The 13,082-nt window shown below is 42.8% G+C and overlaps 1 protein-coding gene across 5 annotated transcripts in view; it reads left to right on the top strand.

Annotated features, from left to right (window-relative positions):
- The window catches only part of usp32 (ubiquitin specific peptidase 32), a 55,177-nt gene that overhangs the window by 34,486 nt on the left and 7,609 nt on the right, over nucleotides 1–13,082 (top strand). For 2 of the 5 annotated variants that reach the window (XM_088616482.1, XM_088616486.1), the window contains 17 exons: nucleotides 1,921–2,104; nucleotides 3,003–3,178; nucleotides 3,355–3,495; nucleotides 3,796–3,955; nucleotides 5,899–6,053; nucleotides 6,723–6,804; nucleotides 7,702–7,776; nucleotides 8,385–8,523; nucleotides 9,334–9,439; nucleotides 9,568–9,741; nucleotides 9,980–10,154; nucleotides 10,282–10,433; nucleotides 10,544–10,655; nucleotides 10,860–11,053; nucleotides 11,452–11,636; nucleotides 11,924–12,028; nucleotides 12,808–12,928. In XM_088616482.1, coding sequence (XP_088472608.1) covers nucleotides 1,921–2,104; nucleotides 3,003–3,178; nucleotides 3,355–3,495; nucleotides 3,796–3,955; nucleotides 5,899–6,053; nucleotides 6,723–6,804; nucleotides 7,702–7,776; nucleotides 8,385–8,523; nucleotides 9,334–9,439; nucleotides 9,568–9,741; nucleotides 9,980–10,154; nucleotides 10,282–10,433; nucleotides 10,544–10,655; nucleotides 10,860–11,053; nucleotides 11,452–11,636; nucleotides 11,924–12,028; nucleotides 12,808–12,928 — 2,436 coding nt within the window. The remainder of the gene's footprint in view (nucleotides 1–1,920; nucleotides 2,105–3,002; nucleotides 3,179–3,354; nucleotides 3,496–3,795; nucleotides 3,956–5,898; nucleotides 6,054–6,722; nucleotides 6,805–7,701; nucleotides 7,777–8,384; nucleotides 8,524–9,333; nucleotides 9,440–9,567; nucleotides 9,742–9,979; nucleotides 10,155–10,281; nucleotides 10,434–10,543; nucleotides 10,656–10,859; nucleotides 11,054–11,451; nucleotides 11,637–11,923; nucleotides 12,029–12,807; nucleotides 12,929–13,082) is intronic. The other 3 variants (XM_088616485.1, XM_088616484.1, XM_088616483.1) reach the window with 3 other exon arrangements.

Raw genomic sequence — 13,082 nt, 5'->3', positions numbered from 1 at the left:
GCCGTGAGCTCAGCACACCTGAGAGACAGCATAGTGCGACAGACAACACCACACAATGTAGGCAGTGCATTACAGACATAATAAATAAATATGGAGTAGTGGGGAAAAAAAACATGGTAGACCTTGCAAGAAGTGCATAATGCAGACATGCATTGAAGTTAGCTGTTAAGGATGCGTATGATAGTAGGGTAGACTAGAAGTGGTTCATAAGTCTACTGGTCAGTTGCCACTTGGCAGGGCGCAGGGGGGAGAAGTTTGTGGCCTGGATGGTAGGGATCCTGAATGATCCCAGCAATCCAGGTTGTGTTAGCTGTTCTCCACACGCTGTACCCCTACAGGGTGTGGTGAACGGATACATGCTACAGCGAGAAGGTTAACGCCGTGTGCAGCTCTCGCTGACAACGCCGCAAGCTCACAGGTGACTGCCAGGTCACATAGGTTGCTGTTAGTCCCGCCAGCCCATCCCCAGCAGAACTCTGCACCCTATTCATGGCCCCTTGGGGAATCCTACCTTATGACATTGCCTGGGCTCAAACCTGCAACACCTGTAGGGTTGAACCTCCCTTTCTGAACAGCCTTAGTTGCAACCCATTGCAGTTCCAGACGCATACTATGACCTGAAATGTACAGGCATGGCTGGTTCACACACTTGAGTCATTTACTGATTTCATCATTCGTCAGAGCAGCAGGGGAGTTTTTCTTTCCTCAATCATCGCAGTATTGTGTCTTCGGTACAAGCAGACCATTATGCTAATTCTGGAAGCTCAAAGTTGGTAATAAAGGACACTGCGCTTTGCATTCCAGCAAGGCATTCTGTTGAACTCTTCCCTCTTTCAGGGCACCCTAGTCTTAGAACAGTGATGTGACATTTGGGTCTCAATAATGAAAGTAATCATGAAGGCACCCAAGCTATGCACAAAATAATACATGTGAAACACCTAGTAAGTACTAAAAAGAGTAACACCAGGGGTGTCCAGTCCTGGTCTTGGGGTCTGGTGTGTCTGTGGGTTTTCATCCCATCTCAGCTCTTAATCTAAACGTCTTAATCTAATCTGTCTGTTTGTCTGTTTGCTGGGTAAATTGCTGTCAGAATTATCTGCTTCTTCTAGCTCTCTTTTTTAATGAAGAGCTTGAAAACCTGTAGACATATCAGTCATCCAGATTCGGAAGAGGACAGCCGAGTTTCACAGTATGCTGGCCGTACATGCGGTACAGTACATACAGTACTTGAAGCACATGCAGTATCCACAGCTGCAGGCTCCCTTATGGCTTTGTGCAGTGAGTTCCATACTCCTGATACTGCACAAGACCGGGCTCCATCACCCATGAGAGGAACTGAGGCAGCAGACCTCACATTAGGTTTTGGTCCGTAATTGCACAGTATGTTCATAAAGTAACTTCGGCAAGAATATTCAGTGCCTTATAATATAAGCAATGGGGACCTTAAAGTCCTTAGGCACCCACTACAGTTTATACACAGCAGACATTATGCACTAAAGTAGAACAGTGTTCATGGAGTGTGCAGGCCACAAAATTCTGCAAGTACTGGAGCCTATGTAGTGCCTTAGAAGGAATCTTAAGTATAATAAGTTTTTTTTTTCTGCTCATTTTTTGTAAAATACCTTGCTTTCATCTTTCTTTCACAGCGCCCCGAACTCCGGAGTGTTTCTGCACTCCGGCAAAGGTGTACTCTCTTGGGCCTTGACACAACATAACACTGTAAAATGAAAAGAAAAGGTCAGGGCTGAAGTGACTTAGAAGAGATTCATAACAGGAAACGTGTTACACTCTATTTTGCTCAGAAGTAACTTTGTTTAAGTATGGTATTTCACCAAAGGACATTTCAGAGGGTTACGAATGGGAAATGGCTTCTTCTTGCATTAAGGAACACGTTGCTGTGCCTTGTCCCGCCTTCCTCAGGATAATAAGCCCATAGTAGTGGAGCAGCCGGCTCTCGCGGGGGTGGGACGGGGCCCCCCGCCTGGCGCCGCCGGGGAGCCGCCCGCGGACAAGGCAGGAATGGCCAGCTCCCACAGCTCCTCCGAGGACAAGTTCTGCGACAACGTTTCGAGCGCCTCAGAGGCTTCCGAGACCTCCAGCAGCAGTGAGTACCTGATCGACACAGACCCCCGAGGAGAGGCGTCAGCTTTGAGTCCCCCTCATTACCAGCCTGAGGAGAGGCAAGGAGAGACCCCCTGCCCACCCAAGCTCTATCACTATCACTGATTACCCACCGTTCAAGATGTATAAACATGTTTGCTCTTGATTATTTATTTTCTTTTACTTTTTATAGTACTTTTTGTCTTTTTTATCGCTATGGATAGTGTCCTTGAGTTTGGAAAGGCCCTTTATCAGTAAAAGCTATTATATTGCCCAAAATCAAGAAGATTGCAATCACCATTGTAGTTATCTGGTGATTCATGCAGGGATTGTGTTGTCTGGCAGTACTCTGAAATTTTGTTTTTAATTAAACTATTTATGTTTGGAAATGTTTATTTGTTTTCATTTGGTATTTTAAGCACTTTGGCAAAGGAAAAAAAAGTGAGGGACAATTAGAGATGGATAAGAAGTACACCGGATCCTACTGTTGACAGTGGCCGTCTTAATCGCTCTCTTTCATTAATTTGTCAGCTTGCTGTGAGATCTTAATATGTTTTAGAGGTATTCCCTATGACTTCAGCCTTGCTGTTTTAAGGGTCTTTTGCTAATGCTGAAGCTCTGCATGAGGTGTTTTGGAAATCATGTGTGAAAGAGCTCTGTCTGAAGCTGATCACAGGGGAGTTGTTAACTCCCCACACCCCTGCTTGGATAAAACCAAACCTCTTTCCATTCAATGTTTGAATACTGTCCAACATAAAGCAAAGCACTTTTGTAAACTCAGAATAATAAAAATGTACGATCAAGGCTTGAGAAGTATCACAAGTATATGTTGATGATGTCCAAACAGTTTCGTTGATGATGCCCAAACAGTTTCTGTGCTGTCATCTTCTCTCTTTTTGTAGGTGTCATTCCTTCAAGTGCTGCAGGGACGGATGTATGCTTTGCTCGACAGCACAATGCTTCAGACAACAATAACCAGTGCTTCCTGGGAGCAAATGGAAACATGTTATCCCAGTTCACAGTACAGAAACCAGGAGCCATCGATAACCAGCCTCTGGTCACACAGGAGCCATTAAAGGTAGGTTCCGATCTCTTAACAGCAGCTTTACCACCTCATAGCCTGATCTCATTGGGTCTTAGAAGGAAACCAAGGCAGGGCTGGGAGATTTCTCAGGTGAATCTTCATTATTTTTAATTAGAATAAAAATCTTGTTTACAAAAGTGCTCATTTCGATCTGCTTTGCTTTCCTCCAGGCTCCTACGCTCACGATGGAAGGGGGGCGACTGAAACGCTCTCCGTATCTCGTTCAAGACAGGGACTTTAAAACGGTGCCTGAACCAGTGTGGCGAGCACTCTATCACTGGTATGGAGCCAACCTTAGCTTACCAAGGCCGGTAGGTATCATGGCACCAGTAAATAAGACTGTTATAGGCCTGAGTGCAGGACTGTCCTAGTCAAGGTGATACTTCTCTTCTTAAGTACTAATCTGGGTACATATTGAATGCATGTTCTGTCCCTGCTGCTAAAGCACCTACTAAATGCTGTTACCTGGATTAGATTTGGATCTAAGCATGAAGCACTTAGTGCACCCTAGTCATTCCCTAAGCAGGAGCTGTTTCTCGAATAGCTTTCGGTTAAACAGCACTCGTTGGGCTCTGACGGTCTGTATTTTCCTCCTCTCAAACCGTCGCCAGGTCATCAAACAGGTGAAGACTGGCCAGGCAGAGCTGGAGCTTTTTCCTCGCTACCTCCTCTTTCTGCGGCAGCAGCCTGCAGCCCGGACGCCACAGTCAAACATTTGGGTCAATATGGGTATGACCAGCCTGAGAATGTTTCCACAGCATGTGCCCAGAGGTAATGTAAGACTGCAGCAAGAAGGAGACAGCTCCTGCGATCTGGCAAGCCACAAAGCTTGCACAATGCAAACACCCCAAAATAAACACAAGAATCGTTATATAAAGCACTGTGATGCTGATGACTTCCTGATTTGTGTTTCAAATATCTTTGCAACTTTTGCAGTTCATTAGTATCTTAGATGCAATACCAGTTTGCCACTTCTCTAATTTGTGAGTGAAGACCCATACAGTGGAGTAGTGAAAAAATTCTGAGGCTAAATCGTTTTCCTGCCGTTCAGCCCTGTCTGAAAATTGGATAGCTGCATTTCATTAAATGACAAAATCATTCATTTACAACAGGCAGAAACGGTGATATTCTCCTCATCGTGATCTCTCCAGTAAAAAAAAAATAATTGCACCATTAGTATATAATGAGTAGGGTGCATATCAATCATTATTTCAGGGTTTCAAACAGATATCAGCAGCAGTACATATTAATCTTGCACTGCAGATTTGTTTGGGCTTTGAAGGGAGTGTTATACTACCCACTATAATTTCATCGTGAACAATCACAAAGAAGCTATCACTGTCCTTTCAGCGTTTATTCAGGCGGAGATGGGCATATAGAATTTTTAATTTTGGATTTTAAATATGCAAAACCAGCAAATCAATCATACAAACTGGGTTTTGACTTCTATATTTTTCAGATGATTAACCTTGTTCTTTTTTGAGCTGTGCAATCTAATCACTTACTTTGTTTTATTTGAGTAAAATATGATTTTTTTATGCACTAATGTATTGACGAATCATTTTTGATTGGCTCGTGCTCTTTCTTGCTGCTACCTTACAACTAATCCTCATTGTTGATTGCCGAAGATTGTTGCAAAATGTTTCTTTTTGTGTTTATCATTTTACAAAATTGAAGCTTGATACTTCAGATTCTGTACTACATGTTGTTCCTTAATTATGTTTGCTTTCTAATCTGTGTTTCTTTGTGTTTAGAAATTTATGTTTTTGCTTTTGAAATCCGAATGACAGAACTAGGTCCTTTGCCCTTAATCACTGGGGATCTTTCCTAGCACTCTGTAAGGCTTACCTTAATTTCAATAGATGCTTCAGGCATATTTCTGATTTATGTAGATGTACAGAGGATAAATCAGACAGGTATGCGTTACGAAAGTAATTTGTTATTTGCCAAGTAGATTTTTCTGGGTTTAAAAAACAAGAAGAAGATAGCTCATGAAAGTTTTGTACAGGAGTTCTAATATACTTTCCCAGACTCCTGACACTTCTGAAATGATCACTTCCGGGATTGTTTTCCATATGAAGTAGAATATCTTTTAGTATAAACTTACAAATGAAGAAAATAAATTACATAAATCCAAGGTTGGCGCTGTTTCTGCTGTACCCCTCGCTGTAGATTTCACTTTAACTTGCAGTCCTCACCATAGTTCCAGACCTAACCCTACCTTTAAATCCTGACACTTAACCAATAGCTCCCCTGGCCCCTAGCCCCACTGTTAACACTAGCTCCTCTGCTGACCGTGGCCCCTAGCTCCACTGCTGACCCCTGGCCCCTAGCTCCACTGCTGACCCCTGGCCCCTAGCTCCACTGCTGACCGTGGCCCCTAGCTCCACTGCTGACCCGTGGCCCCTAGCTCCTCTGCTGACCCGTGGCCCCTAGCTCCTCTGCTGACCCGTGGCCCCTAGCTCCACTGCTGACCGTGGCCACTAGCCCCACCACTGACCCTACCACACAAGTAACATCCTTTAAACATTGATTAATCAAGCCCTGTTTGTGATTTGTTTTTTGTAATTTCCCCTCGTTTGTACTTTATAGTAGATAGTGATGCTTATGGGATGTCTTTTTTACACATGCTTGGAAAAAACAATAAAGAGAAACACTAAGAACAGCAAGCTTTCGGAATATATCTCAAAGTCCCGCTGCTGTGCCGCGCGCAGGTAACGTTCCCTCGCCGAACGCCCCCCTGAAGCGTGTCCTGGCATACACTGGCTGCTTCAGCAGGATGGCCACCATCAAGGACATCCACGAGTACCTGTCCCAGAGGCTGCGCATCAAGGAGGAGGACATGCGGCTCTGGCTGTACAACAGCGAGGTATGACAATGAGTTAGTGGCCAGCTTTCTGCACTCAGCTGTGGAGAGCCACCTGCAGAGTTCAGGATCTTTGTTTTAGTCACCTAGGAGTGGAAAAATAGTTAAACTTGGGGGATTCTCAGCCAACATGCACAGTGAAAAGACCTTGAGGTACACTTCACTGACAGCTATGTTTTTGACATTGCTCCAGTGCCCATAAAAAGGACTTCTTGATCGAGACATTTTCTTCTATCGCTGAGGTTTGCTTTGATTAAATGCGGCTAAACGTCATGTGTTTGAGCAAAGACATATTCCATGGATTCATGTCTAGTTGGGTCACAGTGCTGCATTGTATCATCGGAGAGTTGCTTTGCAACATGCATGCCTTTAAAGGGTTTATCTAGATGATCGATAAGATCGTAAAGACTTTTAATAGTCTTCCCTATTACTACACAGCCCACTAATAAAAACAATCTACAGGTTGTCTCAGAAGGGCACAGGTTATGTACTAATCAGCTTCTCTTTTAAAAATTCAGGTCAAATAATGTGGCAGAGGTTTTTTTTTTATTCTTCATAATTTTTGTTTACCTTTTAAACTTTAAAGTAAAGTCAGTGAGTTCAGCAAATAATGTCAGTGCTACTATGTACTGTGCGAAGGAAAGTCACAGTGCACGTTAAATGTCTTTGCAGAATTACCTGACTCTTCTTGATGATGAAGATCACACTTTAGAAGGTTTGAAGATTCATGATGAACAGCACTTAGTCATTGAAGGTATTTATTTAGCTACTGAATGTATTTTGAGCTTTACCAATTAATTGATCTGTTAGGATAGTGATACTTCCTGCAGGGTCTTCTGGTTATCACGCTACCCAGACTCTTAATGAGTTAATTGAATTAATAAAGGTCTTAAAGGGGAACTGCAACACTATTTTTATATTTCGGGGTTAGAAAGAATCTGCATTGATGAGTGCATTTCAAACCACAATAGAAGTAAAATGTACATAGTAACTTGTAAAACAAAATGTTTACATTTCCTGGTATGAACAGCACCATTCTCTGGGATTCGGAATAAGGCAGCAAAACGTCCGATGTTGTGAAGTGGCCCTATTTCACTGTAAACAAGAATTTTCCTCTTAACTTCAAGACAGTTTTGCTGATACATGGAACTTACTTGTTAACTCTGCATGGAGATTACGTTGGAAACTCTCTGCAGTGAAATATCTGCTGCACAACCTGTACTTATTTGCTCATACATAACTTTACATTAGTCATTATAGGGACTAGCGAGCAGGAAGGTCCACTTCACGTCACAATTCATGGGAGCTCTCTGGCCAATGGCGAGACCAGGTGTTTGCGACAACATGGCGACTTACAGAACTCACCCAATGTTCATGATTTTGTGCTGAATATGAGATTTATAGTTGTTTTTATACCGTCAATGAATTTGGTACCAAGATTTAATAACTGATCTGGGAAATTGGGACTGCATTTCCCTTTTAATTGGTATAAATCACAAATGTTTCTCAGTCTTTAGTCATCAAGGACTTTGACCTCCTTTTGAAAAGTATAAGATCTATAGCTCAACAGGACCAGGAACAAGAAACCCTGTGTTAAGGTCTTGTTTTGAGTGGATAAGTATTGATATCTCTATGTATTAATTTTTTTCAGTTCGTAACAAAGACATGAGCTGGCCAGAAGAGATGTCCTTCATAGCAAACAGCAGTAAAATGGATCGACACAAAGGTAATGATAGCTTTAACGTAGTTAATGCATTCACACTGGCATGTAGTCCTGACATTAATATAGTAGAACAAGCAATTATTTATTTTGGAAACATAAAGGTTAAAAGTCAGTGCTGAAGAGCGTAGCGTTGCCAATCCAAATGCAAATATTTGTTTTTGTATAGATATGTATCTGGTAACAAAACTCAACCCTCCCCAAGGGCAGAATCTCTTTAAAACTCCTCCCCAGTTAGGGCCAATTCACAGTAGCCAGTCAAAATGAACCTGCATATCTATGGAAGTGGAAATGAGCCAATACACCTGACCAAGATCCACATGAGCACTGGGGATCATGCAAACTCCATGCAGACCTCACACTGGTATCAAACACATGGTCCTTGGATTGATTAATGTGATGTATTTTTTAGAAAGTTTTGCATTTATATTTTCAACAAACGAAATGCAATCTCCAGTTTGAATTGATCTTGGTTTTAGCAGAGTCTGATGCTGTACATCAACCTCGCTCAGACTGGAGGGCAGCCAGCCTTGCGTGTGTGTGTGACTGTGGTGTTGAATCAAGAATGAACTGTATTTATTGTATTTAGAACTCATGTATTGTGTCTCTCTCAGTTCCCACTGAAAAGGGGGCCACAGGTTTGAGTAATCTGGGAAACACATGCTTCATGAACTCCAGCATCCAGTGTGTGAGCAACACGAAGCCTTTAACACAGTACTTCATCTCAGGGAGACATCTCTACGAGCTCAATCGGTACACAAGCCAAACCTGGAACTGAGTTCCATTCTTGCCGAATGCTTTTGTGCTTTGTTCCATTTCAAAAATCTTTTGAATTCTGCAGTTTTTCATCTATTACATTTCTTTTCACATCTCTGTTGATTGTAAGCAGAAAAATGTTCCCATGGGGTGGTTAACTCCACTCGAGCATTAAGCACTCCAAAATGTTGTAAATTAATCCATTTTGGCAGTTTGGGGAATGTATAAAAATTATTAAGGAGTGCTGCTGAGCTGTTTTTTCAAATCGCTACCAAAAATCAGCTGCTAGCATTTAAAAAGATGTATCATTTTTCATGTGAAAGGTTTATTATTAAATCAGAATATAACTAGCTATTAAACCTACTATGATAATCGAAAAATAAGGCTTCATGTCAGAGCTTCTCTGAGGCTTATTGATTTATACATGTAATATAATGCTCATTTTTGTAAATTTAATGCAAGTACTGATTGCTTTAAACACCCCTATTCTCTCTAATTACAATGATTTAAAATCTGCCTTCTATCAGAACATGACATCTGTGGTGAAGATTCATTAATTAACTTTCATTGGTTACATTTTGGCTCACTGATTCTTCATCTGCAAACCTCTTTTTTCCATGCATGGACATTTTATCTTTATCTCGTGTTTTAGTTTGGATTTTCAGTCGGTGCAATACATTAGACCATTTAGACTCTCAGCACTGAGGCTGAAGATAAATTCTCTTTAAAAAAAAAAACGTGCAGAACTGTGGTTCTGTAAATGCAAACACAGTGTTAAACTAGAGATGCTTGTTTTTGTATCTGCAGGATGAATCCTATTGGGATGCGTGGCCATATGGCTAAATGCTATGGAGACCTGGTCCAGGAGCTGTGGAGTGGAACGCAAAAGAATGTGGCTCCTCTCAAACTTAGGGTAGGCTTATATTTCTCTTGGCACTATCGCTGGCATCTCCTGCTTTTTGTTTCGATTCTTAAATGCTTTAGAATCTACGCAACATTGAAATAAAAAAAACTATTTTCTTCCCCTTCGCAAACTGCTAGTGGACGATAGCCAAATACGCCCCACGGTTCAATGGCTTTCAGCAGCAAGACTCTCAGGAGCTCCTGGCGTTCCTGCTGGACGGACTCCATGAGGACCTGAACCGCGTCCATGACAAGCCGTACGTGGAGCTGAAGGACAGCGACGGGCGGCCGGACTGGGAGGTGGCCTCCGAGGTTAGACTGCCGCCACGCTGGCGTCTCTGTAGTCGGGGTGCTTGCTGTGCTGCTTGGGCGGAAACGCATGGTTTATTAATGCACCCCCCTCGGCTTTGCGCTGATGTGCTGTAAAGAGAATCGACAAGTGTACCTTGGGTGGGCCACGACCTTCTGTGTGCTGAAACAGGCATCTATCTGTAAAGGTATCTATCTGTAAAGGTATCTATCTGTAATTCCCTGGGCCCTCTGCTTGTAGGCTTGGGAGAACCACCTGAGGAGAAACAAGTCCATAGTGGTGGACTTGTTCCACGGGCAGCTGAAGTCGCAGGTCAAGTGCAAAACATGTGGGCACATCAGCGCACGCTTCGACCCTTTCAATTTCCTGTCTCTGCCCCTTCCCATGGACAGCTACATGCACTTAGAAATAACTGGTAAGTTACAGACCGAGCTTCCCGAAGAGTCGAATCAGCTCTCATGAAGCAATCCGCACAGTGCTAGGAATTTCTCTGGCTTAACAGATTCTGTTGACAGTTTTTCGCTTTGTATTTTTCCATTCAGTCATCAAGTTGGACGGTTCCACCCCGGTTCGGTATGGCCTACGCCTGAATATGGATGAGAAGTACACGGGTTTGAAGAAACAGCTCAGTGAGCTCTGCGTCCTGAAACCTGACCAGATCCTCCTGGCAGAGGTCCACGCTTCCAACATTAAGGTAGGAGAAGGAGGAGGGGGAAAGCCTTTTGTGTCAGTAAATCCCGTCCACATTGAATTCAGGGACTGAAAGGAAGCCCAGCTGAATCGACTGTTTGGTTTTGCCGTCAGAATTTCCCGCTGGACAACCAAAAAGTGCGTCTCTCTGTGAGTGGATTTCTCTGCGCCTTTGAGATTCCAGTCCCAGGATCACCTACATCCATTTCTTCTCCCTCATCGATAGGTGAGCTCTGTCTATCTGTACTCTCGGTACAACCAAGGCAGTATCCCTATTTTAGTATTAATCTGAAGATATTTAGCACTAGTCAGAGGCTGCTGGAGGAGAGTACTTGCTTCTTGAAGTCCAAGACAAAGATTCATAGATGCCAAGGAAACTTGCCTTGATTTATCTGAAAGGTGTGATTGTTGTTCTTTACTGCTTTTATAGAGGTTGCACCTTTGGCTAACGGAATACCTGCCATGGCCTCCAATGGGAATTCCCTCATTCCCAATGGAATGCCGAGCACTGTGGTGCCCTGTGGGACAGAGAAAACACTCGCCAATGGAGTTCCCAACGGACATGTGGTGCCTCTTCAAGACAGCCCCTTTACTGGATACATTATTGCTATTCACAGGAAAATGGTGAGAGCACATGTCCAATTCTGTGTAATACGACTGGCATCGGTGCAGTGAAATGAGATCTGGGAACGAACCTGTGTCTCAGAAAACAGGATTGTTTTTTCATTCAGGCTTTAATTCATCAGCTGCATGTTTGGAATAAAGCAGATTCGTGCATGTGGAATTTAGAAACGATTTACATTGATTTTTTTTTTCTCAGATCAATAATCTGGGGATCTTGTAGCTAATGTTATTTATTATTTATATGTCTGATAGAAGTGACACGATTACTTTACTTCTGTGTATTTTCAGACATCGACAAGGTTAAGTGTTCTGAATACAGTCCTTGTTCTTCCTCTATTAGAGTTGTGTCCGGTCACTTGCCTCAGTGTTGCTCTAACAAGAGGATTCTTCATCTACAGATGCGGACAGAGCTGTACTTCCTCTCCTCTCAGAAGAACCGGCCCAGCTTGTTCGGGATGCCCCTGATCGTCCCGTGCACAGTGCACACCAGGAAGAGGGATCTGTATGACGCTGTTTGGATCCAGGTGTCCCGTCTGGCCAGCCCTCTGCCCCCACAGGAGGCCAGTAACCATGCCCAGGACTGGTCAGTATATGCAGGGACTGCAGCTCTCAGCTGCTCACTGCTTGGAGTATCAAATGCTGATATTTAGAATAGTATAAGCTCTCATGACTGCAGACAGAGAGTTTAGGGATAGAAAGATGTTGCACTGCTTTATTGGTCTTAGAAAGTACACATACTCTATATGTGATGTACTGTCTATATATGGAATGCATATGTACAATAGCTGTACATGTTTAAATGTCACATTTAACTTTGAAAGCATATTGTGCAAGGCTAGTCGCTGGCTTCACCACTGAGTTTGATTGCAGCATTGTCTGGTCTTCCAGTGACGACAGCATGGGCTACCAGTATCCCTTCACACTCCGTGTGGTCCAGAAGGATGGAAACTCCTGTGCACGGTGTCCCTGGTACAGGTGAGGATTAACCTCTCCTTTTAACACGTGACAGTTGTGGAGAGTTGTACTAAATTACCGGTTCCGTAACAATGCCTTTGTTTTTTGCATGAATGTTATTAAAAACACATTTATACTTTTGTATTATTTTGTGTTTTGGAACATACACTGGCAGCAGTATAGAGTTTATTTTAATTACGGATAAGCTCTGTTAAAGCAAAATAGCTTTTTCTTAAAGTACACTTATGATATAAAGCAAAATCTTATTTTGGGTCAAGGTTCTTAGTATTTTTTACATTTTTAGATTTTGATTTCCCAGCATTTAATTAAAAAATTGTTGTTTTTTGCAAAAATCATGGGTTAGTCTTCACCTTATGTTATGGAAAGCAGTGGCTCAGACTTGGGCAACAGAATGGAGTTGTGTTTGGGGCTCTGAACTTTAAGCTTGAGGGTCCTTGGTTCAAATCCTGTTAGGGGCGTTGCTGTTGCTCGCTTGACCACAATTCTTCACTTTGGTTGATCTGGTAAACACATCCTGCTCTGTAAATGGGTCCAGCTTATTCTCAATAGGGATTTGTGGTTAAACGAAAGGATCAAAAGAAGATGGTAATGTGTGTGAGCTGTGGCTCTTGTAAGGAGAGTGGATTCCCTGGATAGGACAGCTCAGTGGGGAAGATCAATTATTTATTATGTTTCCCCCCCAAAAAATAACCACTGTTATTTTTGTGTGTTTTGAGGGCCTGTAATATCGGATTGAAATATTACATCTGAATAGGAATTGTCTTGTTGCGTCTTTTCAGGTTCTGCAGAGGCTGTACAATAGACTGCAATGAGGAAAGGGCTTCAGTTGGAAATGCATACATTGCTGTAGACTGGGACCCCACTGCACTGCACCTTCGCTACCAGACTTCCCAAGAAAGGGTAAAAACACATCCTGAACTCCCAACACAAAGCATGAGGTCCCACAATTCATCAGTCATCAGGTTCCACGCGAGGCACATTTAGAAGTGAAATGTGTTTAATCACTTAAAGGAGAACTGCAGTCCCAATTCCTCAGACAGGTTATTAAATCTCG

Source organism: Lepisosteus platostomus, chromosome 22, assembly GCF_059453375.1.
Source record: "Lepisosteus platostomus isolate fLepPlt1 chromosome 22, fLepPlt1.hap1, whole genome shotgun sequence".
In the NCBI taxonomy this organism is placed as follows: Eukaryota; Metazoa; Chordata; class Actinopteri; order Semionotiformes; family Lepisosteidae; genus Lepisosteus; species Lepisosteus platostomus.
The sequence above is the reverse complement of the archived record's forward strand: the minus strand, read 5'-3'. Positions and strand labels throughout refer to the sequence as shown.